Consider the following 27,482-nt stretch of genomic DNA (forward strand, 5'->3'; position numbering starts at 1 on the left):
GATGTAGAACAATTATTAAAAATCCCATTCCATTCTTTTTATATATCATTCTTTTAGGGCATGGGGGAGGTATCTGCAACCCTTCAGATTTGGAGGATGATAGGCATCCTATCAAGAGTGGGAAATGCATAGAGGTGAAGACTGCCCCTATGCTTCTCCTGCTTTGCAAAAAGCGGTCATCTGAGTCTTTAGCCCCTGCTTGTCACAGCCTCACTCCTCTGTCCTGTCCTTCCCTCCCTTACCCCCTCACCAGCTTTCCAGCACTACCTTCATGGTCAGTCTTGTGACTTCAGAGTTTCAGCCTTCATGGAAAGAATTGCACTGGCTGCGAAGTCATGGGGAGAGTACTCTCAATTTGAAGTCCCAGCTGCAATCCCAGAGTGCATTTCTGAGGGTGAAGTTGTAATGCAAAATTTTCCTGTGGCCAGTCCATGCCTACGTTCCACAGGATTGTGTCCTTAACTTCTGAAATATTTTTTGCAAATGAACAGGCCTTCTACAACATTTATGAGTTATTCATTTTTATTTATTTATTTAGAACATTTATATCCCATTCTATACAACCAATCGTCTCAGGATGGCTTACAGTTAATACATGAAGTGTAAATTACAAAAACTATATTCTGAAGTTTCAGGAAGCACTGCACATAAATGATTTTACGAGGGGTAATGCCTAAGAACAGCATCAGCATATATTGTTAGATCAGGGAAGTGAAGCTGTGCAGATACTGAAGTTTACCACGTATAAACGATTTGGATGCAGAAAGGTTCAAACACATACTGGTTTCCATTATCAGATGGAGGGGTGGACAGAGGGAAGAATTAATTATATTCATAGTCCTCAGTGCTCTATCATTTTGCCACAATCCTGAATGGATTTAAGCTTGTTTAAATTTAAAGTTCAATGTGATGAAGCATACAACTTTTACTCAGGAACAGTATCCTGAGCACTAAGACAGCTTTCCCCAATCTGGTGCCCTCCACACATTTTGGGCTGCAACTCTCAGGATTCCTGACTATTGACCATGCTGGCAGGGACTGAACAGAAGCTAAGTCCAAGACATGTAGAGGGCTCTGTGTTGAACTCCAACATGGTATAATGGACAAAACAGGGACAGACATAAGTGTTGTGACCATCCCTACATTCCCTTTTTGTTGCTGAAATTAGCAAGTAATGCTTGGATGCGGAAAGTTTATTTATACCTAACTTAATTCCTGCCTCATATTTGTATAATTTAGTTACATTAATTTGTGTGGTTTATAAATGTACATACAGGTCTTTCACACAAGGCAGGAATGTTCAGCTTTTGTGTTCTGCAAATAAGGCTTCTAATAAGCTATTAGTATTTCAGCTTACTCACTGAAGAGCTGTAAAATGCAGCAGTGTTGCTTATTTTAATGTTCATCCTATCTTGTGTATAACCTTCAAAGATCAATAGTATATTTTAATGGTGCTTTGTTGCAAGTTGTCATGTGAGTATAAAAATGAAGAAAAGTACTGTTGGGGGCCTTAGAATGCACTACATCGAAAGAAAATGTGGCCTCATAAAAACACAATTTCTTTGTTCCTTTGAGTATTGCCAGAAAATATTAAGAAAAGGAAATCTCTCAGCTTTATTTATGATCAGTTTTTGTTTATGCAGAAGGCACAGAAAAGATGTAGATCAATACTGACCTAATGCCAGCAAGATTACCAAAATCATTTTATTTTGAAATGTTGGGTTTGCATATCACTTGTGTTTTAATACAGTAAAATAACCTGTAACTCTGGATTAATGACTTTTTCTACTTTAGGTTTCCATTAAATACTGTGTGTGCTTGTTCATAATTCAGTTTAATGAAAGTGCCCCATCTTTAATGGTACTATAGATTACTCTTTTTGTACTGTTTCAACTCAATAAGCGCCATATATTATTTTAAAGAATGGCATACTGAGATAATTATACACTTTTCAGGCCAAAACTACAATATGGCAGGCATGTGCTCATGTAAATTAACCCATTAATTTACGTGTCTGACACTTATTTTCAGATTTGTTTGCCTGAATGTTGATGTTGATTTTTAAAGGGTTTTTTTCCCTTAGGCTAAACAGTTTTGCATTTATTTAAGTTGACAGTAATTGGATGTTTTGAGTAATCAAAATATATTGCAAACTTGCCAGAGTAGGACTTTATGTATTGTACTCTGTATTAAGAATATTACCAAGTTTTTCTTGCAGCTTGTCTTTGTATTACCCATACCTAGAAGGAGACCTTAATAGACTGAATTTTTAGTTGAACAAAGGAGCACAGTGTCAGACTGGTTTCAAAAAAAGTAGATCTGTTGGAGTAGCATTCCTAATATAGTATTTCTGATTTACTCTTCCAGTATTCATTTGGTGATGACCTGGTAAAGGCCTTGCTGCTACCCCTTGAACTGGAACTACAAAAGACACAGCATACTTACTGTGGAAGAATATACAAAGTGTTTATAAAGCAGCTATCAAAAAGCATAAAAGATATTTATGATAGACGATCTAAGGGAAGGTGATCATTACAGGCTTCCCAAACTTCTGAATTAAATAAGACAGATGTGGGAGAATATATGCCTGTAGGATATTCATAAAAGAAATGCCATATTTTTGGAATCAGTTCTTCTATTCCCAAATGAATCTCCCAGTGTGGACAAAATGAAGAAGCTGTTCATCTTGAAGAATTCTTTGCCAGCATATTGCAGAGAATGTTTGAAGTTCAGTTAGTGTACATTTTCACTACAGTGAATAAGTCTTCCAGGATTTTGTATTCAGGTTTATTTTACATAATTCACTTGCTTGTCATTCTCAAATGAGTCAGATAAAAATGAAGGTCTTTATACTTCAGGAATGATGGTATACTTTGTCATACCTAGTCTCAAATTCTGCTAAACTGTGAATGTAGCACTAATGGAGTCAGCACTAACCTCACTTTAAGAGTGTGAGAATATGTTGTTTACAAAGCTCAGAAGTAATTTTATTTTCAAAGGAATGTGATGTGACTGATGGCAGTCTATGTGTGCCTTTGTTTTCATCTCCTTCAGTTTTAAGATATTTTGACAATCACATACATATATGTATATGTGTGTACGTATATATAGATATATATATACTGTAAACTGCACATGATATCCATAGGACTTCCAGTCCAAACAATAACACCTAGTAGAAATAAACCTAATTTTCCTCGGTTTCCTCATAAATTGCTATAAACAGAAAGCTGGGAACTAAAGAGGACCCTAGGCATAGTAAGGAACTTGACTTAGGGCATGGGTTTTCTCACTTTCTCTGGTCCAGGCCTTTGAACAACAGGACCTCTTGAGTTTGGAAATCCCAGCTGTACCAGAAGCAGTCTGCCATATGCCATGGATGGGGGCTTTGGCTTATGAAGAACCAATCCCAAAAACTCTTAGGTGCATAGAACTAGTGGTGGGTTTCTTTGAGTCCTGGCCAGTATTATAGCATAGTTAAATGATATGGCTGGATTTTTTTTAACTAAGGTGGAATGTGATATATACATACTATCAATGTTGTTTTCGCTAAATTTGAATAAGGTTTTTATATGATTTCACCAGGCATTCTGAAAGGAAAAACCATGTTGTGAAATATAATGTAGTTTATTATGAAGTATTATACTAGTATCTGAATCCTAATAGCTAAAGTCTACTTCGTTCTTATTCACCAAAATCCACCTAATCTTAAAGTAATTCTGCGTGGATCATTTTTTTGCAGGTGTTGTTTAGCAAATACTTAATGTGTATTTGGCAAAAAAGCGCCTTAAACCATTTGGATAGAATATTGTTTCAAACCTCTGATTTCCATGGGACCATTGTGTTTGTTCCATTATATGGCACACTGAGTATAATGCTTGCTCTAATAATAGTAATTCCTGCAGTATATTTTATTGCATAAAATACTATCTCTATTATAATACTTGAGTCGATACTTGAGTTCTAATTATACATGTAGTGGGATGAAACTGGTAATACTCAAGTGTTTCTGCAGTTTGTCCAACTGGATCCTGCTTTCTTAGTATTTTCCATGGGTTGACATATCAGTACCTCAGCAGCAGTCATTCACAGTTGTTGTAGATTATGAACTAAAGAAATGCAGTGCACCGTTTATTATCTTTGCTGTTAGTGTTGTGAGCCAAGGTTCCTCCTTTGAACAATCACCAATCGTAGGCTGTTTTCCTTGCCAAAAAGTTCTTTATTGCTTCCAAATACAAATCACCCTGAATGGATCTCTGAGCATGCATGGAGCAGTTTGTTGAACTCAGTCCAGAACTCAGATTATCTCCAGGAACTCTCCTTATGAACATGTCTGGGGCCCAGCCTTTCATGAGGGGCTCATTGAAGGCAAGCACATCTCCTCTTCACACACTGCTCATTCAATTGGGCCTTGTCTCTGTTGACACCTTGCCATGGGGTCAAATGCTGGGGTGTGTGGGGGGATCTGCCCTGTGTCTGAGAATTCCCAGCAGCCCTTCCCATTTGCCATGCAGCTTGGCCATTCCCAAGAACTGCTCGGCATGGAGAAGCATCTGGCCTTGAAATAATCACTTCCTCCTGTTGCATCTTGAGCTAACTTCTGTTCCTCAGTCTCACTGAAGCACTCTTCAGTTTCCATTTCTGAAGCAGTGTCTGGAATGCGGTCAGTGATCTGTGGGAAAGCTCGTCCAAGCCTGCCATCCCTCTTGCTTCCAACATTAGTCCATAACACAGGCAACATTTGGAAAGGGACCTATCTGTAAGCAGCAAGATGTGCCACCACTGCAAAATGTGGCAGTGTATCCTGTTTATCCTCTTCAGGGTTCCAACCAGCCATTCTCTCTGAGCAAGGCATTCCATTCATCCATCATAGTTTTCATTCCAAGGGGCATTCAGCATTTTATGACTTGGTCTTTGGATAGTTGTCTCCCTTCAGATTTTATATAATACTTGCACAAACCTTGGGCTTTCCCTGATCATGCTGATACCTTTCTCTTTTTTCTTGGTGACCTTGTTTTGGCTCTAAACTTGTCTGCTGTCACCACCTGAGTTTTCTATTAGATGGATGATAATCAACTGGTGAGTGATAAATGTATGTTCATATTTAACTTGACAAAAGCTTGTGTGATCCAACCTTAAATATTGTATAATCATCAACTGGACACAAAGCTTGCTTTGCAACTTTATCAATATCTCAATAGTCAGTTATCAGTTCCATCAACCAATTTTTGGAATGTTGTTAGTGTACTAGTACACGGAAAGTAAACTATATTCTTTGGAAGCTTGCTTACTGAAAGGTGTTACTTTATCTGCTCTATGATTTGCTCCTGAAAATATAGATTGCAGGGTCCAGTTAAGTACAATGATCTTTAATGTGTGTTTTGCAGCTTGCCAGAAGAAAAGCTCATTTTAACATCAGAAAGTGGATATAGATGAGATTAAAATTTTTAAGAAGTCATACTGTTATTTTAGATAAATATAATGTATATATTTGTGTTAGAAAATAAGCAGAATTGAACACCTGCTGACATCCATGTAAAGTTATAACTATTTTTACATAAACTGTTTTGTATTTCTCTGTTTCTTGGGTCTTCTTTTAATATCTTACTAGTGATTTCATGCATCTGACATTTGCTTCATAACCTCAAGGTATTTCAAATTCCTCTTGCTCTAAAGGTCTGACCAACCAGACATAAATCCCACCCTCACCACTGGCTATGTTTGCTACGTAAGTATGATGGAAATTTTAGGCCACAAATTACCCACTCCTAACTTGAAGGATTTTTTTAGCCAGATTTAAATATATTCAATGTATTGTTACTCTATACACCCATGGGAGCCCATTGAATTGTCAACATTTCTGTAAGGAAAACTAAGCACTGAAAGTTTTATTTTGAAGAATTGCATGGATATACATATATGACAATATCTTGGACTTTATGCACTGCTATACTATGAGATGATTCTTATACTACAGTGTAAAGTATAGTCTTGCAAAAAAGCAGAATCAAAGGCAAAGTGGAGAGAACTGAGTTATTAAGCACACATTTACACAATTAGATTCAATCTTGTACCAGATTGGAGTTAGAAATCTAGGGTCTGGTAATCTCTAGATTACTGCAATGCACTCTATGTGGGAGTGCCCTTCAAGACTGTTCAAAAGCTGCAACTCATACAGAACATGGCAGCCAAATTAATAACTGGAACCTGTAGGTCTGAGCACAAGACCTATTCTGGTCCACCCACATTGGTTACCAGGCTCAATTAAAGGTACTGGGTTTAACCAAAAGATGACATGGCTTAGAACCCCCACACTTGGCAAAGCGTCTCTGCCAGCCTTGCTCAATCCAGATATTATGCTCAACCTCTGGGCCCTTCCTTTGAGTGCCAACACAGATAATCTCAGGGGTTGGCCACAAGGGAGAGCTATTCTCTGTTGTCTCATCTATGGAAAAGTCTCCCCACTGTGGCCCACCTGGTACCCAGCATGTCATGTTTTTGGCACCAGCTTAAAATGTCTTTTTTTGCTGAGATCTTTAAAGAATTGTTAGGATACCCAGTAACTTGAGGTGATTACCCCTCCCAGGCATTCTTACAGAGTCATTCATTGTTGTTTGTTTCAGTTGTTTAAAACTGTTGATAGGATATTTTCTTTTTTGTTTCATGGATTGCAGTGAACCACCAGGAGAGATGTGGCTATGAAGTGGTATAGAAATGAAATGAAATAAGTTTACCAGACTCTCCCTTTAAAATACAGAAATAAACCCCAAGGTTCTCCAAGTGAACAATCCAGTAGTACCAATTAAACCTCACTATGAAGGCAGAAAGCCAGAAAGGGTGTGTGGACTATCCAATATATTGCATTGGGTGCCACATGTATGATTTTCTGCCACTTGGGTGCACTTGGTAAATGAGTTCCTGGGTCTAGGGAATATGTTCTCTTGAAGCCAAAGTTGCTGAGCTGGTAGTGCAAAGAGAAGCACAGAGGAGGACAGGCAAGACCATCAGGGATCACATTCCTTGATAGCAGCTGCTTTACTGTCATGGAAAATGGGGGTCTCATTCTGAGGGAGAAGGAGATGAGCCCTTAGAAGGGACCCATTGCATGGAAGGTGAGCCTTTTTTCCCTCACACCAAGGATGTGCATCCAGGGTGGAGGACTTCTGCTAGTAGAAGATAGGATCAGTAGATACATAAATAGCTGAGTGTGGAATGACTGTGCAGACCACAGGATGAATTGCCTACCTGTGGGGACTTTGTTGTCTAGACATGCTGTCTAGATAGTTTTGTAGACCAAGTGGGGTGAGGCAGTGGTTGTCCCTGTGATGTGGGGAAAGGCCATTGTGAGGTCCTGGGAACAATTCTGGAATATAGCGGACTATATGAGGCAAGTATTTCTTCTGTTAGTACATCTTTGAAAAGGGCCGAAGTTAAGATTCTCTATACCACCCAAATAATTGGCTGTCTAAATGAATATCAGTGTTGATACTGGAAATGAGAAACGATGAATGCAGATGTCTATGCTATGGAGTTGCTCCCATGTTCATAGTTACATAGTTGGCATTGCATAAAGTAAAAACAAAGACCAGTTTGAGATTTGATGCATAACAGTAGTAATGTAGGAAGGTCCTTATATGGATCAGATCATTGGTCTGCCTAGCTCAGTATTTTCTAAAGCAGCTCTTCAGAGTTTCAGGGATACATTTTTCCAGCCCTACCTGGAGATGATGGCAAGTGAATCTAAGACTTTCTGCATACAAAGCATGTACTCTTCTTGCTGAACCACAATCTGCCCAGTGCAGTGCTCCTCACTGCTCTCTCCACCCATTCCCTCCCACCCCACACACAATACTATATTTTATTTAGGTGCTTTCACAAGTAGGGAATGAGATATAAGGGAGGTGCAGTGGAATGGAGTATCCTGGAAGAGGGCATGACTGCTGGAACCTTTGGTACTTTGCTCATCAAGATAATCTAACAGATGGAAATGTCTAGCTCAGAATCCTTCAGTAGTTTCCCTGGAACAAAAAGCTACCAGTTGCAGTCACCTATTTTGCTGGTTTACATGCACCTTATCTGAAAATCAAATACTTGTATAAGTCCTAGGAATCCCAAAACAATAACATAGTTGCACTTGGCTGGCAGCAGCCACAGTTCTGTGCTGTCATAACCACAATAATCTCTGACATCTTGGCCAAAAAGTGCCACCTTCTGCAGTAATGGCTTGCTGCTCAGCTTCCTTCCCATCTACTGCCTGTCCTTTAGAAATGCTCCTGCATAAACATGAGTCTATTCAGCAAATCTAATTGTTCCTTCTTACCTGAAGATATATTTGTGCTTGTCCTAGAATATGTTCACTACTGAACTGGTGGAAGCATCTGGTGGAAGCATCTGTTGAGAGACAGTGTCAACTAACATAAATGCATCAACTGCTGGGGTTACTTTCAACGGATATGGAGTGAAGAAACACTAACACATCAGATTATTTTGACTCCATAAGGCCTCTCAGAATTGAAAGCCACTTGTGATGACTTGGGTGAACTTCTTCAGGACTTTTTTTTTTAAAGTTTCCATACAAGTTCTTGAATCTAGCTAAGCTTAGAAAGGTGCAACTGGCAACATGTGTGCTTGATCTTCACCCTTCAGGGCTTAAAACATCTAACTGAAGAAGTCTGTCCATGATGGTCCCATGCAGGGCAAACATGCAAACTGAATGTAGTCCAGTTTGTGTATATGGAGTGGCTGAATGCTGTATGGTACTGGCTTGTTTTCTATACAGGTAAAAAGATCATAAGTGCCACCAAGGAATTAAGGGCACAATCCTATGGCCTCCTGACATTCTGGAGACTGTATGAGAGGCCAGATGCCCAGCTCTGACCTTGGGAAAACACTCCAAGCTGACCTCAGAGGACCATCCACCCTTGCAGCCAGAACAGTTACAGGCAGCAATGTTGATTGGATGGTGCCCTACATTAAAGTATGTGTAGACAGTCTACTCCAAGACACCTTCTAAGACTGTGGTCTAGCTTTTTTGATCAGCAAAAGATTGCTAATAGGTCATTCTGACACACAGTATTTGACGAAAAGATAACCTTCCTCTATCCCACCCAACAGTTTTTAATTATTTGTAATATTCTGTGACTCTCTTCCATATAACTAAAATTATAAAAGCTAGATGAGATGTGCAATTGTACTGCATTTTCACTACCCTCATGTTCAGTTCTTGGGAGGTCAATTTGTGTCTCATTCTTCCTTTGGTTCATTAACATCATATCACCACATAATTATGGACTCCGCTACAAAGGATTCATTTTTTCTTTTATGTTCATCTCTTATGAATCTTAATGATCAGTCAGCCATTCATATACACATTTTAACTGAGCAATTCACGTTAAATCAATTTATATTGCTCATGTTAATTTTTTTTGGAAGAAATAATATATAGGAAGGTCCATGTAGAAATTCCCCTAAATTACAAAAACTCCGTGGTTAAATTCACAGGTCTTCAGAGTACCTTTTTTAAAACTTTCAGGAAAACAGAAGATATTTAATCAGTTTTTACGCCTAATTTGGGAGTGTAGGAAATTAAAAATTAATTAAGCTGGATGTTTTATCTTTATATCACTCTTCTATTACGCCTCTCTGAGCAGCTGTATCTAGAGACCAATGCTGCTTGAATGTTGTAATCTCAAAAAATGTCGAGCTACTGTGCAAAAGACAGCCGACTGCTCCCACGCCTTCATATTTCTTTTGCATATTGGGAATGTTGCCCCGCTACCACTCCAAGGTTAGCAGCATGCCGACTGAGAACCAACTGTATGTGAAAGAGGAGCTTGAGAACAATGTTCCTTCTTTATTAAAGGGTTCAATAGAGTTTTGTGTGGACATTTGCTGTGTGGACATTTTCATTAGCCATTTCAGTATGTTTGAAGCATGTTAATGTGCATTCGTTGTGGTCTCTGTGCATCACACATACAGGATTTGCAGTGTAGTGCAAAGCCTGGATTGAAGAGAAGTTTCCATAGCAAAACATCCCGAAGTGAGCAAGACCTCCCCCCGCGCACACACACACACCTCAGCCGTTCCAGGTCACGGGTTAAGACTGCTTCAATTTCTTTCCAACTGCACTAGTTCCTGCATCAGAGGTGGCCTTAGAATGGTAAACTTCTGTTAGACTGGACTTCCATCTGAGCAAAGACCAAAATGGGTTTTCAGGCAGAGATGTGATGTACTGGCACTCATAGCCAACAAAGTGACAATAGCAATCCACATGCTCATTTCAGTGACTTGAAGACTAAACACTGGAAGAACATTCTGAATTGTAGCTATCCAACCCCCACTCCCAATTTAAATTTATGATAAAATCAGGAGTAGTTTGAGAACACTTGATTGAATTTCCTTTTCCAAGATTGTGTGTCCTCTCTCACTGGGTATAGAATTAGAGGGCTGGATCCAGACTTGGCAGTAAAGCCATGGCAAACTTTGGCTCTGCTGATTTCAATAGACCTACTTTAAGTCTTGAGCCAAGCCTTCACAAACAGAGAGACACAAAGGAGCTAGAGAGAGAGAGAGAAGGAAAGAAGAGCGCAGTCAGGGAGTGGAGGAAGAGAAGTCACAGAGAGAGAAGAAAGAATTGAGAGAGGGGAAAGATGAGCTAAAGAAAAAAAGTGAAAGAGTCTGGGAGAGAGAAAAAAAAGATGAGTTCGAAAGAGGGAAGCCAGTCTGAATAGCATACAGCCAAAATCAGATAAATGGAGATTCCAAACATTTTTTGATTGCCCTCCCTCATAGCAGCCTATTCACAGCTGTGCCCTTTTCCCAAATGTCAAAGGTCCCCATAGGCCAATCAAGTTGGAAACATGCTCTAGTCAGCTTCTGTGGAATGAGACTGGCTGCGAATTATCAGTTCTCTCAGATAGCCAAATGTCATGGGCCAACACTGCTAATTTATCCAGAAAATACTTGGATAAAATGATGCTATCTTAAACAATTGTTCATGTCTTTTACATGCTGGCAGCCAGACTAGAAATCTCAGTGCACTGGAGGCAACAGTTGATGCTGAGTGACAACCAGTGGTACCAAGGACTTTGGAAGATGGCCATCACCAACAAATCAACACAACCAATCCATGCTTCTAACAATGCCACCTGGATTTCACTGCATGCTCCTGAAACCCACAGAAACATAAGAAGCTGTCTTGTGCCATGTCAAATGATTTCTCCACACAGCCTAGTACTATCTACTTGGACAGGTGCTGGCTCCTCAGGGTCTTGGGCAAGTCTTTCCCATCATCTAGTACCTGCTCCTTTTAATGTTGAAACACTGAAGATGAAAGGCTGGAAGCTTCTGCATACAGAGAAGAAGCTTCTTGCACCAAGCTGTTCTTTTCCCCTGATACCACAATGAAATAAATCAATGGCATTGCTAAAGTAAAGCTATTTCCTACAGCTTGCTAGTTATTTCTGGTAAGAAAGGAGGCAGGGGAAAGTCACCCTAAATTGCGGAATGGCAACATTTAACTGATCCTGTCAGCTGAATGGGATGTTGGAAAATAGATTTTTCTCCCGTTTCCATTTCTGTGTTTGGCAGTCTCCAGATGCTCTGGACTATAACACCCACAAGGTAATCATGCTAGAACATGTTAATCCAGACATATTCCTAGTTGGCAAAATAACATACCTGAGACTCACTCACTTTGGCCACATCATATGATCACGCTCATTAGAAAAAGATATGCTTGGAATGCTCAGTGGCAAGAGAAAACCAGGTTGCCAAAGAATGCGGTGGTTAGACTCCATCAAAGAAGATATGAGCAACAGCATAATTCAGCTGAAAGAAGTGGCACTGGATCAAAACGTGTGGCAAAGACTTGGCCCATGGGATTGCTTATAGTCAGACATGACTGAATAGCTGAACAACACCCACTAGACCTAGCCAGCATAGCTAGTTGTGAGGGATGCATGGGGATTGTAAGTCAAATTTCTGGAGGACACATTCCTGCTTTAAAAGGAAGGAAGGAAGGAAGGAAGGAAGGAAGGAAGGAAGGAAGGAAGGAAGGAAGGAAGGAAGGAACAAAAGATGCTTGACTGAACAATGGTTAGCATTATTCCTTGGTTCATCCCAGGAAACAATCCGATGGGGCAAAGTATTTTGCTTATCTTCTCAGTGTAACTCTTGCACACAAAAATGCTGTTCCATTGAAACTGACCAGAATAGCTAGAGACTGGAGAGGAGGAGAAGAAAGCTTTTTGCCATGTACTGTAACTCATATTATGCTCATATTTACATAGGTCTATAACAGAATTTCTTTATTAATAAATGTTGATTGCTTAAAATCAAAACATCACCAACTAAAAACTCATCTCAGTATGGGCAATAGAGAAACTAAATAGAAAAAAAGATCCAGCCCTGATCCAAATAACAGAAAGATGTCAAAATATTACTACATCATGTGCCATAAATGGAGACAGTGTAAGTAAATATGTGTTGGCAGGAGTCCTTGTCTTGACGGTTACTGCTCAGCATGGAAAAATGACAGGACAGAATCATGGTTTCCCTCTCACAGGGTGAAGATGCCAGCAATTCTATGTATCAACTCTTGAATATTTGAATTATAGGCAAACTACTTCATCGGTCATGATGGAGGGGCACTCATCATCTTAAATAGTTATTGAACAAGCTGAGGCCATTACTATCAGGTATATACTTCACCATCAGGACTCAACTATCTTGTTTTCGTTCAGGTGTGCATTCTCACCCATCTGTCTTGAATGTGTGCACTTAATCCAGTTAGTTCACCAGCTTTGCAAAATACATTCAGTATAGTTTAAGATTGATAAATTTGTCCTGACAGAATTTTCCATGATCATAAAGAAAAAGAGTAATGCAGTTGCCCAGTTGGAACTAAATCACCTCTAACCCATACCAATGTTTTCTAGCTGCATCACAACCTCTCTGTAAAAGTTTCTTGCACAAATCTGCTATTAGGCATTTCAGTTGATTAAACTCAATGCATATGAACAGTAATTAAGTGCATATGAAACAGCATTTCTCTACAAAAAGGAGGAAGTGGGCAACCTTAGCTTTACCAGTTCATTGGAGGTAATGCCAGTTTCAGAGTTAAGAAAGGCCCCAGTCTGCACCCAAAGGGTTGTACCACTAGAGAAAACTTCCTCATGGTGTCAGCCCTTCTCAAAGCAGTAATGGGGGCACTGATGGGGATACCACTCCTGTTGCCTGCTTTATGTTCCTAGTAAGGCCCTTCTCAGTCAGAGCATAAGATTGTCCTCTGTCCTGTTCACTTGCTGTTTGCCATGGTTCCCTGCACCCAAATCCTACTTGGATTGTGCCTGGTGGTGTAGCCAATCATAAGCAATGCAGCAGCCAAGTGGCTACAGAAGCCAGCACAAGCGGCAGGGAAAAGCGTGCAGACAAATGAGCAGGAAAGAGGCAGTGACTTTGACGGCCCTACACAGTCCGTGATTTGCCTAATTGACGAACAAGGCTTTAGGCTAAATGTATATACTTGTGGCTTTGATGATAAGATTTATGTTGCATAGTACATTGTTTGTGAAAGCAGACATAAATCTGTGAGTGTTGGACAGGTGGCATAGTATAACCTCTCTAACTGCGTAATTTATTCTTGCTGCTGTCTGATGAAAGAGCCTGTGAACACTTTCAACCTTAGCATGCATTAAGTAAAGTTTCTTCATCAATGAATAATGCATTTTGCTGGAGAAAAGTACTGTGGAATGCATATCAGCTCTCAACATACTAACATGGAGAATGACTTTCAAAATTACATCACAGCTTGGGGCATGAGAGCTTTTTCACGAGGATATATATCATTAGCTAGGGATTCGGCAAGGCAGAATGTTTCTGAAGAGGTGGAAATCTAATCTTTTCTTATTAATGTTCGAACCAGTTCATTCAAATGTGTGTGTGTGTGTGTTTTACTTCATGTGAGCCTGGAGTCACAAGTGGTTGGGAAGGGCAGGCTGCTACTAAATTCCTTTGCCTGCTCCTCCCTCTTTCTTTCCATTAAAAGCAGTTGCTCATCTTGTCTTTAATAGGCCTGCAAGCCAGATGAACTGCCCCTCTGTCTCTTGGTTCCTCCCCCGAAGGTTTCGGCTGACTAGAGGCCTGTCTTTGCGCACAGAACCAGGCCCAGGGCTTTCAAGGTGGCTGGTTCTCAGGGTGGCCTGCTGTGCTTTGTGAACCTAGCAGTGTGGCTTGTTGAAGGCGCCACGGAGCTGCCTGGTAGGAGCAGCAAACATCCCCTGCTGCCATTCTTGGTCTTGCCAGTGCTGCTTCCTGCTTCACTCTTCCCTTATCAGTGATGGCTGCAGCTCTCCCAACACCACAATGGCATTTTGGGATGCCTATTACTCCATCACAAACTTTCTTTTTTTCTTTTTCAGCACTTCTGAAGCAAACTAATGGGTTTGTATTTGTTATTTTATTTCTTTCTCCACCGTATCCCTTTGCAAGTGTACAGATCCATCTGTCTGTGTCGTTTGCAACTGTGCGTTTCCCTTGATAGTGAACCTTGGACCTGTCAAGAGAAGAGCCAAAGCTGAGCAAGTAATATACAAGGAAATTGACAGACTGCAGAGTGCACATAGTGTTCAGGAGAATCAACAACAGTGAGAGAAAACAGGGAAACAACTATAATAAAAGAAAATCCTAAGTGGTGAAGGAGGGAGGGAGGGAGGGAGGTTGGAATCACAAGGAAGAGGGGAACTATTAACTCCATTCCATTTTTATCATCTCACTATTGTGTTTTGTCAGTTTCTTCCCCACTTGATTCGCTTGACCCTGAAATCATATTTTCGCAGCACATACATCCATTTCTGGTGGAAAGGGACCACTGGGCGCTACCACTCTCCTCATCCAATCTGCTTTGCTGAGCAGTCCAATAGCTCTGGTGTTGCAGTTGCCAGGGCTGAAAAATGAAGTTATATAAAGGCAAGTGTTCCTTCAAGCATGTCAAAATGGATTTCTCTTCCATCTGGGGCTAGGCAGAAGGGTTTTCCAGAAAAGCCATGACTTATAAGGAGACTTAAGAGCCGCCACATTGAATAATAATAGGAAAAATCCCAGTGCAGGCTACTGGAATATCAGCCTTTGTCTACTTGAATGTAATGGTTCTGGATGTGTCAACCCTGTGCATAATTACCTGAGAGTAACTCTTAATGAATGTAGTAGGACTTTCTTTGTGAATAAACATGCATAGGGTTGGGCTCTACATACAATAAATTGTGACTGATATATTCACACCCAGTGATGATCCACATTTAGATGTAATCCCATAATCTAGTGTCTTACACAGCATATATTTATATTGAATGTGTTCAGAAAAGCTGATTGTAACTAACTGCTGCATGAATTCCATTTGTCTTTAACCTTATATAGTTTCTGTTGAAACAAAATCCACAAAGAAATATTTCAGTTGTTGTCAACTTATTTCTACTTAAAATTAAATGAAACCAAAGCAAAACAAGCCAAAACAAACCAGACCAGACCAGACCAGACCAGACCAGACCAGACCAAACATGTTATCAGAATGGGAACTAGCATTTTAAAATTATTGGACTACTAAGTACTCCATAGAAGTTCGGCTCCTGTTTCAAAGGTAAGCCCCCCTTCCCACTTTCTTTTTCTTTGCTTTCCCCAAAAGTGGTAAGCAAAAAACAAACAAAAAAAACCAGCATGCAGCAAGACAAAAGGTCTACTGAGGAATTCATAGGCACAATGTTAAATTACACATACAGAGAGAATAACTTCAAGACATCCCCTTCCTTGAGGACAGCTGCTTGTAAAAAATCAATGGAAAATGACCCAGATCACACATTTTTGTTTAATGAAAGTCCTTGATGAGTTAGAGGGTAACCTCTGCTGGTTAACAAATCAAAAAGATTGCCAAAACGGCACTTAGATCATGCTTTGGTTACCCACAGTGGGCTAGGAAAGAAAATTACTAATGAGACAGGAGGTAGGGCAGCCAGTGGGAGCAGCGGAGAGAATATTTTCCCTTTCAAGCTGCAGAAGCTGTCCGTCTCTGCTTCCTCCTGCAAATGCACTGTTGTACTAAGAGAAGCAGCGGTGTCTGACATGCTGGGAACTCTAACTGGGTGTCCGCACCTTTATATTCTTTTTTCATTTTTACTTATACCTTGTCCCTCCTTGGAGCACAGGGTTGGTTCTCCTCCATTTTGTCTTCACAACAACCTTGTGAGGTACGTCAGCCTGAGAGATCACAGGAGAGTCAGGTTTCCCTGGCTGAACTGGGATTTGATCTGGGTCTCCTGAGCCCTAATGCAGTACTTGGACTTCCACTGGATACTGAGACATTCTTTCTCTGCTCCTAGGCTTCGGGCAGGAAGATGAGGATTGCCAGCTTCAGCTCCCAGAATGAATCCTGCCAACATGGATGGATTCTGAGGCAAGGGCTTCTAGCGGCCTCATTTTGCATTAGGAATTTTTACTAAATTAAACAGAATATAGTTCAAAAAACACATGCTCCCTTGTATTTGAAGTCCCCCTTTCCTTTGTTTTGTATCTTTTTAGACTATAAGCTAGTAAGCAGGTATTATTGTTTTTTGGTTTTTCTTTTACTTGATTATATGCAAGCCACTCTGGGTGACTTTTTGTCTGAGAAGCATTATAAAAATACCTCAAATAAATAAATCAGACTAATGAGCTGTTTTATCATCTGCCAAAATACAAAAAATATTGCACATTGTACATTGCATTGTAAGCCCCCTAGGAAGGCCTCAGCAATTATAGGAGGCCTAAAAATACGTGGCTAAATAAATAAATAGTTAAATGAAATATTAATTTCTTATTAATGTGATTCTTATTAATCGCATCTATATCCTGTCCTTTTTCATTCGTGTAAGGAATCCAAGGAGGGTGGCATAGCTCCATTTTATCCTCATAGTAAGTAAGTCCTAAGGTCACCCAGTGCCGTGCGTAGTGGGAACTGCAGCCTGGATCTCCTGCATCCCTAGACCAACACTCAGACCTACTCACTGCCCTGCCTCTTACTGAAACTTATTGTAGCACAGGCAGATTTTTTCCACTTCCTAAACCTATGCTGTGATCATAGATGTGCATATGCAAAGCATTTGCATATCATTAAAACTTTATTTTTTTCATTCTATAGCTCCGACCAATTACAATATCACACATGCATGCACATACGCATATATCCTGAAAGACCCTCAGCAGATATCTCATAAATTTCCTTCACAGCATGACCTATATGACAACTTGTCAAAAAGAAAGAAATCCAGAAATATCTAGATAATTATCTGCTTTATCCACAGTACATGTAAATAAGGCCTATCAATATACCATAGATGATGAATCACCATCCAGGTTTAGACTTTTTTCCTAGTTTAATTAATGAATGCAGCCAACCTTGGGCATGTTTGCTTAGAGAAGTTCATCTCTCTGTGCTCAACAACATGAATTCCAGGTAAGGGTGCACAGGATTGCAGCCATGGACATGATCCTCCACATGTACTCAGAAGCAGGGCTCAGTGAGATCAGTGGGAATTACTCTCATCTAAATGAACAAAATATTAGAGCCTTGATGTTTCTGTTAAGGCTCTAGGCTGGGCCGGGGCAACTTGTTGGCCACCGGATGTTTGTGCTTCTAATTCCTATCAGCCCTAGGCAGCATAACCTCTGACATGGGGACAGTAGAAGCTGTAGGTTAAAATATTTGGTGGTCCTTATGTTGTCCACCTCTGGTCTTATATATATATGGAACCACACAGTTTCTTCCTTTCTGCAAGTAGTTCGATACTATTTTTCAGCATGAAATAAAAAAATTCAAGAGGAGAAAGAAGAGAAGAGGATTTATCTAGTCTTATGCTTGTGAAAGGAAAAAAAGGAGTTGAAAGTCTTTTCCTTTAAAGTAACTAATATGTTGATAGCCTGGGAATTTGAATCAATGGTCACCAATCAATATTACACACACACACACACACACACACACACAGAGTGAGAGAGAGAGGGAGAGAGGGAGAGGCGGGGGGAGGGAGAGAGAGGTACAATTTCCCTCCACTCTGCGTACTGTTGTCTGGAAAGCCATGCATGGGGCCTGGAAATCAATGTGCAATGTTTGTGAACTTTTTGAACAGAAACTTGGACAGGCAGAGAAACAAATTTTATGTAAGGTTCTTTTTAAACAGGAAGATATGAATCAATCAGATATTATTCTTTAGAAACCCTTCAGTAACTATAATGTTGTAAATGAATGGACATCTCAGTATCATGAAAAAAAGTTTTCTGAAAACATCTGTCTGGAAAGGAAACATTCCTTAATATTCCTGAATCCCATTACTGAAACATCTGTTAGGACAGAGAGCATTGTGTCTACTGCTATAGGGTAATTAACTGAATATACTAAATCTGTTCTACTTCTCTCATTCTAGCCTTCATTTTTGGACCCCCTTGCTATTTACTTGACATTCAAAGCTTTACTATGGTTATAAAGAGCATGGCAAGCCACCATCTCGGAAAACATGCATCGACCGGAAAACGTGAGTTGACTAGCAACCACCTTCCATGTAATTCTGAGGATCTTTAAAAGACCAGACTTGACTGATCTCCACCATCTCAGAAATGATTGCCTGGCTCACAAAAATGCTTTCCAAATTAAAACAAAAGCAAACACTGCCAGTCTGACAATTCTACTGCCTACTACTAAGTAGTTTATAGTGTATAGTGTCAATAAGTTCTCACAGACTTGTATTCCTAGCTTATGGTATCTTATTTTTATGACATAATTTTAAATCTCTTTCCCCTGTCAGTAAAAAGGGGAAATATCTATGATTAAGTCTATAATTCTGATTTTAAAATGGTCATGCAAGTGAATTCAGTTCTCTCTTGTTAAGGTGCCTCAGTCTTGCCAATTGTTTGCATACTCCAGAAGTCTCTAGAATTAGGCAGTGTTTGAGTTCACGCAATGAAACCTCACACAATGTGGGTCTAGATCAGACTTCTTGTGTGCATTCCACAATGAAAATGAGAACAATCTAACCTACTAGACAGAAATTTGAAATAACGTCTGTGTTTGCCTGCGTGTCATCATGGCCACCGTTGTTGAGTTATATGAAAACTGATGCATGTTTGTTAGGTGCCCAAGAAATTGTATTGCATTTTTATAGTATTTGTATTGTTATTTTGTGTTTCAAATTTCATTTTACTGTATTTTAGCTGCTGTTGTAAAGTGCTCATAGAACTTTGGCTATCAGGTGGTATTAAATCATAATGACAAAGAGGAAGAGGAGGAGATGACAGAAGAAGAAACTTTTTTGCTGCAGCATTCTGGCTTTGACTGTTTGTTTTAGCTATCATTTAATTTCATATTGAAATAAGATTATGTCGATTTAGTTCAGCACAACCAGAGGCACTATATATATGATTTCTGATCTTATATTTCAGTTGTAAATGAGCTGTGAGTTTCTCTTGGCATTTTCAAGATGTGCAGCAGATGGCGCCATTCCTCCCTTTGTTGCAGCATTGAAATAAGGTATTGTTAGCAGAGTTTTTTCAAAGCAACACTACAGACTCTTCAATCGTGCTTCCTAAGCTAGTGGAACAATTGAAGTTACACTTTTGGAATAATACTTTGTTAACTATTCTCGTTTGCTTTATGGAACATAAAATCTGCACAATCCTTCTGCAAATGAAGGTGACTCTTGCAATGGAACTAAAATCTCCATAAACTGAATATTGATTTTGTGGATTCAGTAGTGTTACCAGCACTTTTATAGTAGTTATAATAATGGTAGGAGACAACCACCACTTTTTAAAGGAACAGAGTCAGCTCTTTTACAAATTCATGCATAGTGGAGAAGGTGCAGAAATGCTAAGATGAAACTACAGCCATAACATGCATGCTCTTCCATGAGAACACAGATGAGGTGCAGTTTGTAAGCCCAGCCTAAGAAATGCTTTTGGAAAGTGTGGGCTTGGGATCTCCAAGGGTTTGGAAAAACCAAAAGTCTTCCTTCTGTTACGTTTCTCTGCTTAGGGCTCTAAGGATCTACTCTTGTGTTCAGAAAATGATTATACCCCATTCCAACATCAGCTTCTAGTGGTGGATGAAGGTTGTGGCAAGCCCCCGTATTCTGAGGAAGCCCAGAAATGTCATCTAGAATATCTGAGATATCTCGCTCTTGCGATAAACCCTCAATAAGAAGCTGTCTTGAATTATTTATCTGAATAAATAACCTGGATTTAATTTTTTGTTCAAAAAAGGCTGTTGATCAGAACTAGTTTTTTTGATAATGTAAGTGTAGAACTGTGAAGTAGGTAGAAGCAGTTGTCAATCTGGTTTTATTTTCATTTCTTCACAGTCTGCTCCTTAGCCTTTTTCCCCCAGTTCATTTTTACATTCTCCCTCTTTTGGTCTCCAAGCTTACACCACTTTTCCCAGACAACCTCTTTCATGAACCCAAAGAGGGGTGGGAAGAGAGGTAAACAAGATCTCTCTCTCCAGCTGCATGAAGAGATGAGAACCTCCTTGGATGCAGGCTAAAACATGGCTGTTATAGAACACCAACCAGAATTGACTACAAGTATTTTGCCATTTTGATTTTTGTTAACTGCTCAGATTCTGTTCTTTGCTCATGTACATACAGTGGTGATAAAAGCATTTCAGCTATATTGTATGCAATCATACACAGCTTTAGTAACTGCTCACTAAATAAGAGGTTGTAAATATCATTTATAAACATACATCTGAAAAGCAAACAATTGAGTGCCAGCAGTACGGTGAAATAAATCATGCGCACAGCAAACACAATACCTTTCTCCACTTACTGTCAATGGCAAACCTATGTGTGGCTTTTGGGATTATCCTCACTTTCCTTGTCAGGTCTTCTGCAATCGTCTTCTTAAGTCTTTTGACCTAAAAAACATCAGGAGAGCTAGTCTAGCATCTGACACTGGATTCCTAAAAGTTATTACACACAGTCCTAGATGGCAATAGGATTCCAAGCTCCAACCTTGCTGAAAGGTGTTGAAAGGTGCTGAAAGTTGGAGCTGGGACTTCAGACTCAGAATGCCCACCCAGCCAGCACAGAAAGAACTGCTGTGGTTCAGCTCAAAGGTTGCAATGTGGCCTTGTAGATGAGCTCTTTGGGGTGTGAAGAAAAGCACATGAAATATGTGGCAGGCTTTTCCTGGCTTCCCACCCACTCTGAGGCTGAACACTTATCATCAGTGTGAGAGTTTTGCATAGCAGGAAGAGCACAGAAGAAAACTTTGCCTCCAGATGCTTCGCACCATGCATAAGATGCCTGTAAAACTCCAAGTTCAGAAGGACAAGGACAGTCTCCTTGGATTGCACTCTTAGAAGATCCTCACAATTTTTATAACATAATTTACAAAACTCCAAAAATGCACAAATATATAATAGATAACACACATACATAATGTATATCTAGTTAATATTTCCCAGGAAAGATAAATAAGTAAAGAAGCAAGAACTACAGAATATCACCATCCATTATAATCTTTTTGATCTTCAACATCAAACTAAGTTACCGATTATTTATTCATATTCATTTGGTAATTAATTGTAAACTTGAATAGGGTCTAATATTGTCATTGCAAAATATGGTGAATGTTGATGGTGTCTGCAAAATGATTTTTCAGATCTTGGCTAATTCTTATTTTTTATTAAAAGTGGAATAATAAATTGACACTTTATAACTCTGTAAGTCGACAAAGGGAAAATGTGAGGATACTTGTTGAGTTTGATCCTGCAAATTAATGTTTCAGCAAAGAATGTAAATCTCTCTAAAAGAGAAATGAGATATTCGGGGAAAATGAAATAAAAACTACGAGGACAACATTTGGATTCACAGATGCAAAGAGGCTGCCATTCGGAGCTCACCATGTTGTTTCCAAGACTTGGTTCTGCAATTGTTAAAGAGAACCTTCTGTAACAATAACTTTTCACACTGAGTTTGTTTTTTTTTAAGTAACCAACACAATATTTTCATGTCATTTATATTTAGCAATGCATTTATATTCAAACATACAAAAGCAACACTGCTCTTTTCAACAAAACAGTAACGGTCAAATATTAACAACACAATCTCAAGAAACATGTCAAAAACAATGTTGCATTTAGTAACATTAATACAGCAGCCTAAAGTTGCAGAAAAGTTTTCTGAAACAGGTCGATTCATTCTCTTTTTCAAAGCCCTTTAAAGATTTTTTTGAAATTAAAAAAGTCAAACTGTTGAAAGTGAATTCTGTAGCACAGTTTTCCCCACTATGGTCCTAATTTTTTAATTTTACACTACATACCGTAAGGAGGTTCAGTGGTATGTCTTAGAGCATGACTTCATGTGGCATTTCTTGGGGAATTGGATGAGTGTATGCAATCTTTGTAGTAGAGATGATACTAAGAAGCCGCCCATGTCAGGAGATTAGGGGAAGACTGGTTCTCGGAGATCTCCACTACCCCATCTCCACAGGAAGATCTGTCTCTGAAGCAAAGGCCAAGCTACTAGCTAGTGCCCTAGAATGTTGTTGTATTAAAATTCTCTTTTCTCCTGCTTTGAGAGGACAAGATTTGTATGTACACCTGGGCAAACAGAATATTCATAATAATGCTACATATAATGTGACTTCTTGAAATGCCAAGGGACTGCACAATTCAGTTAGACAGAAAAAGCAGTTTCTAAGCTAAAAGAACATGGATTTTGTTTGTGTGTTTTCTTTTTTTACTGCAAATGCACCTGATGGCAGCAATTACATAGCAAGTGAAAAGAGACTGGGTGGGAAAGGTTCATGCAACAGGTATGTTGATCAGGTTTGTGGAGGTAGCAATCTTAACCTAGTGATGCTTTCTTCTTTGTTTGTTTTGGCAATGCCGAATGCCATCTTCCTTTGGACGGAGGTAATAATTCAGATAAACCTTATGATGGAATGTTCTTTACCATTTAAGGAGATACATGTTCTTTTGAATTACCCATCTATTTCTGGGAATTTAATGCAAGGTAAATGTAAATGGATTTTCCATGTCCTTTTTAAAGCTAATAATCTAATATTATTGGGATATATGCCCAGCTGCAATAACACATGGGCTGGAGGCTTCAGTGAAAGTTCCATTTTTAAATTGGTGGGCTTTAAGGCATAATCTATAAATGGGTAAATATATGACTATTTGGGATGCCTTAGTGATGTATATGCTTAAACATTTTTAATACTGGTATTATTTTAATGTGTGTGTGTGTTTAGAACTAGTGCTATGAATCTTTTTGGATTTCATTAACAAACTGTCATGTTTTAGACCTGTTCTTTTTCCCTCCATCTCTAATTGTATAGTTTGGGGTTTTTTGGACTGTACAACAAAAAAAATTAATAAATTAGGAAAGGGGAATTGCTGAGTTGCTTGGGAAAGCGAGTATGTTGAGCATGTGGGAGCATGAGGAATACTCATTGCTACCATGACTAATTAAGAGTTAGACAACCAATAGTTAGTCACCCACTATTAGTTATTATGTGTACACTGGGTCATTGGGTTTGTTTGTTTGCTTGCTTTGCACATGCCGCTTTGTAATCCGAGTGAAATAGCAACACAGTTCTGTTCTGTATTAACAGAATTCCGATATGCACACAGCTATCAGGGGAGTTTAAACAAATGGTTAAGGACCTGATTCCAGCTGCATGTGTGTGGATCCATGACAGACTGTGTGGACTGGCCCTGGCTGCACCTACTTTGCTTTGGCCGCATCCATACTTTTACAGGGACTGGGACTCAACTCTCAGACTGAAAAAGCATCTCTACCCTGCCTTAGTCACTATTCTTTCCACCTACACTGCCCCAGTTTTTCCCTCTATTGGAGAAATTCTTCTGGGTTAGTGTTAGGTTGCCACGGTGTTAAAATTAATGCTCATGGCTGAAATCCAGTTGCAAGTATTCCCTCCCCCACCCCCCTGCCCTCGCCCTGCATAAGCTCAGAGAAATGATTTTGTAATCTAGGAACAAACAGTGCTTGATAGCAACCTTTAAATTATATTAGCAACATTCACACTGTATTAGTAAACCCCCTCTCATTAGAAAATTGTATTTTCTAGCAGTTGGTAATAGGATGCAGAAATACTAATATGATTAGGGAATGACTTGATAATAGGATTTTTTATACTAGTAGATTTTATTCTGTGCCAGCCAAGAAGATTTCCCTAATATAATATAATAAAAAAGAAAAAAGAAGAAACCCCTCAGTCTTCCATGTCAAAACTGGAGCTTACAATCCAGAAGAAAGTTCAGGAAGCCTGCAATTTACAAAAACTAAAGCTATCCATAATTATGGTGTCACCTTATGTCCATACCAAAGGTTTTGCCCTACAGAAGCCAACTAGAGAAGTGCTTCTGAAAACTTGCAGACATGGGAATCTTTCTTTGATGCAGAGTTTGCTTTTGAAGAGCTAAAAATTAAGGAACTGTACTCTCTTTTCAGCGAACCTGCTGTGGTTTGAGCTGAACAGTGTTTTTAGGACTCTGGTGCATTGGGACATGAGCAAAAATACAATCAGCATGGCCTTCTCAACCCTTTTGGGCTGGAGCTTCCTAGCTGACTCATACTATTCTATGTGCATAAAGGTGGTGATGGGCTATTCCAAACAAATGACTTTATTATTCTCTGCTTCTAGAATCACAGATTCTAAGAGATGTACGTGTGCCTCAGTAGCTGATGTTAGTGGGTGGCTCGAGTCTTCTCTGCATAGATAGTCATTATATATCTTAAGTCATATAAGGGTTTCAGATGATAGCTCAAACTTTAAATCGTACTCAGAAATGTTGACAGAACAATGGAACAATCTGCTCCACACACTATTACTACTTTCCTTGCTTTCCCTATCAGGTTGCATTAAAAGAGTTGGAATTCTACTTCTCTCCCCTGCAGTATTCATTCTGAAAATGTAGAAAAAAGAGAGTTTATGCTGCCCGACAGAGGTTGCCTAGTGCTACAATTTAGAAGGCAACCTTTGTTCTTTCTTCACAGATTTTTGTGGTATGGAAAACAATGAGAGATATTGTGGAGGTTTCCAGTAGGAGGCGATGTCATTGGAGTCCCACCCGCTAAAACCATGTGAAGGAGGCAGGCTGCTGGTGCAACAAAAGTCTCTTGTAGAAGCACCTCCAGACCAGTCTATATGCATTGCTTTCCCTTTCCTCCTCCTTCGTGACACCAAGTGTCTCTGTGCCAGTATTGGCTCTCTCACTCCATGTCAGGAGGAAGTGGAAGCTGAATCCAATTGAAACAACACCCCCAAAAGATCTAGGACATCCTTTGAACTGGAAATGCCAGGAACTGGGACCTTCTGTCTGCAAAGTATGTGTGCCACCTCTTAGCACCTGGGTTATTCAATGTGCTGGTTTTAACCTTTAAGGCCTTCAATGGCCAAGTTACTTGATGGGTTGCCTTCTTCCATATCCACCAGCTCACACTTTGAGGTCATCAACAGATACCATTCACAGTTGTGGTCATTCAGGCTGATGAGTACAAGGGAGCAGGTCTTCTTACGTGCACTCTAGAATCTGGTCCTAGCAGGCATTCATCAAGCTGCTTCTTTGTACATCTCCAAGAAAATTCTGAGGACTCATTTGTTCTTTGCTTCCCTTAATCTGTGGACTGTGGGTTTTCTTGGTGTAATCTGCTTTTATAATGCCTTTTATTATCTTACATATATTTGTCTGATTGGATATGTCACTATTTTTTATCATGTGTGCTGCCCTTAAAGAGATGTTTTTCCCCTTAAAGACTGCCTAAAAATAAGTATAAATATGTAAATTCCACCCTCCTTGTACTAGTTGGGGAAGGCAACCTTCCTTCAAATTGTTGAGTGTTGCTCAGCTAGAGAGCATTTCTTTGAACATTTCACTTTTTCTTGAGACAGACCATGAAGGATTTAATGCCTAAATATTGTGCATAAATATAATACAATAATAATCATGATGTGGAGGATGTAAATTTTGCCTCAACTAGAAAATGGCATTATTATTATTATATGTACCATTAATATTATTAATACCCATGCTTTATGCAATTAGAGTTTTAATGGGCTAGTCTTACGATGCAATAAAGCAGGAGAACAAAGTTTAACTGGCTTATGACTTCATTAAAGAGCTATAATTGTAACTTTGCAATCAGAATATGCAAAATTTTGGACTGGTGATGGTTTAGACAGAAAAAAAGCTATTGGCAGTGTTTTGTCATGATTTTTGTGGTTTATTCTCAATAAACTGATGCTTGTTATGGGAATTCTTAAGTAGTTTGAAAAAGATTATTTCTTATAAATTTTATTATTCAATTTATAAACTGTTCCATGTGAAGGTAGATCAGAGTTGTGTGCAATGGATTTAAGTGCAAAATACAAAGTCACAGCAAAAGCAAATGACTCAGAGGAAATGGGGCTAGAATCTATTCATCAGTCAGAAAATGCTTGCTGAAAAGAAAGTCTTTATCCAGTGCCAAAAATTAAGTAGTGTAGGTTCTATCCTGATTTCAGTTGGAAGACATCCCACAGAGTGGGATATTAAGGTCTGAAAATGTCAGCTGGTCTTTTAGTTCATTATCAATGTGCCATAAGCAATAACTTGGCCATTAAAAACACTACTGGTAAAGGAAAGAATATGTAGCTGTCAATCCCATGTCTGTACTTGGAAGACTAGAAAACTGTCAACAATGTCTGGGAAATAATAGGCCACCTCCACATGACAAACCCGTTACAGTCTGATTAACATGTCCCAGTGCAATCTGCAATGTCAAAGTGGGAAATAGAACCGTATTTACTATTATTGCATTGAGGGGAGTTGTGAAGTACACTAGTAACAACTACTCACAAGGGATTATCCAGGGTTTCAGGCAGTATTGATCATGCTATTTTTCATGTTCTTCCATGCAGTTGTGGATACATTGGTTTCATTTTTATTGCAAGTAGATACTAAAAAGAAGGTATACATGAATATGGTTTTTGCAAAGTTTAGAGTATGACAATATGTGGAGTTATACCCAGAGTTCATGTGAGCCGTGTGCTTCTGCTGAAAGAAGGACCAGGGCTGGCAATTTTTGCAGTTATTCTGGTGGAACTCTCCAAAGTACTGAAGGGAAGAAGTAGAAATATGCTCTTCTCCAGGTTATCAGTGGGAGCTTTTGCTGGATATGAGTCCCTGCTATGGATGAAGGAAAACCTTCATGGAAGTGATACTTTTGGACCAGCCTGTGGTATACAGGAAGGGTGGGTAACATATGACCTACAGCTTACATGTGGCCCTCCCAATACCACCCACTTTCTCCTCTGCTGAATTTGCTGCTGTGGCACCAAAGCTCACAATAATCTTCTGAGGAGATATGTTACTTACCATATTTCTGGAAACCTCCCAAAAGCATGATCCTGCTTGGAGATAAGGTATGCACTTTGAATGCTTTTTTCCTCTTACA

General features: G+C 39.4%; 1 protein-coding gene and 1 long non-coding RNA gene across 6 annotated transcripts in view; both read left to right on the forward strand.

The window, feature by feature from the left end:
* GXYLT1 (glucoside xylosyltransferase 1) overlaps positions 1-15,293 on the forward strand; it is a 38,113-nt gene extending 22,820 nt beyond the window's left edge. For 2 of the 4 annotated variants that reach the window (XM_044423037.1, XM_044423040.1), the window contains one exon: positions 2,368-5,580. In XM_044423037.1, coding sequence (XP_044278972.1) covers positions 2,368-2,529 — 162 coding nt within the window. In that variant the 3' untranslated portion in view covers positions 2,530-5,580. The other 2 variants (XM_044423038.1, XM_044423039.1) reach the window with 2 other exon arrangements.
* Positions 15,294-15,619: 326 nt separating this feature from the next.
* Positions 15,620-26,303, forward strand: LOC123019917. Of its 2 annotated transcripts, XR_006413987.1 has the most exons (3): positions 15,620-18,554; positions 19,459-19,546; positions 20,051-26,303. It is a non-coding gene; the product is annotated as an uncharacterized LOC123019917 (long non-coding RNA). The 2 variants fall into 2 exon arrangements; XR_006413986.1 differs by having other exon boundaries at positions 19,459-26,303.
* Positions 26,304-27,482: the final 1,179 nt, after the last annotated feature.

The sequence above is a fragment of the Varanus komodoensis genome, unplaced genomic scaffold (assembly GCF_004798865.1).
Source record: "Varanus komodoensis strain SLA01 unplaced genomic scaffold, ASM479886v1 scaffold13_1, whole genome shotgun sequence".
NCBI classification, from domain to species: Eukaryota; Metazoa; Chordata; class Lepidosauria; order Squamata; family Varanidae; genus Varanus; species Varanus komodoensis.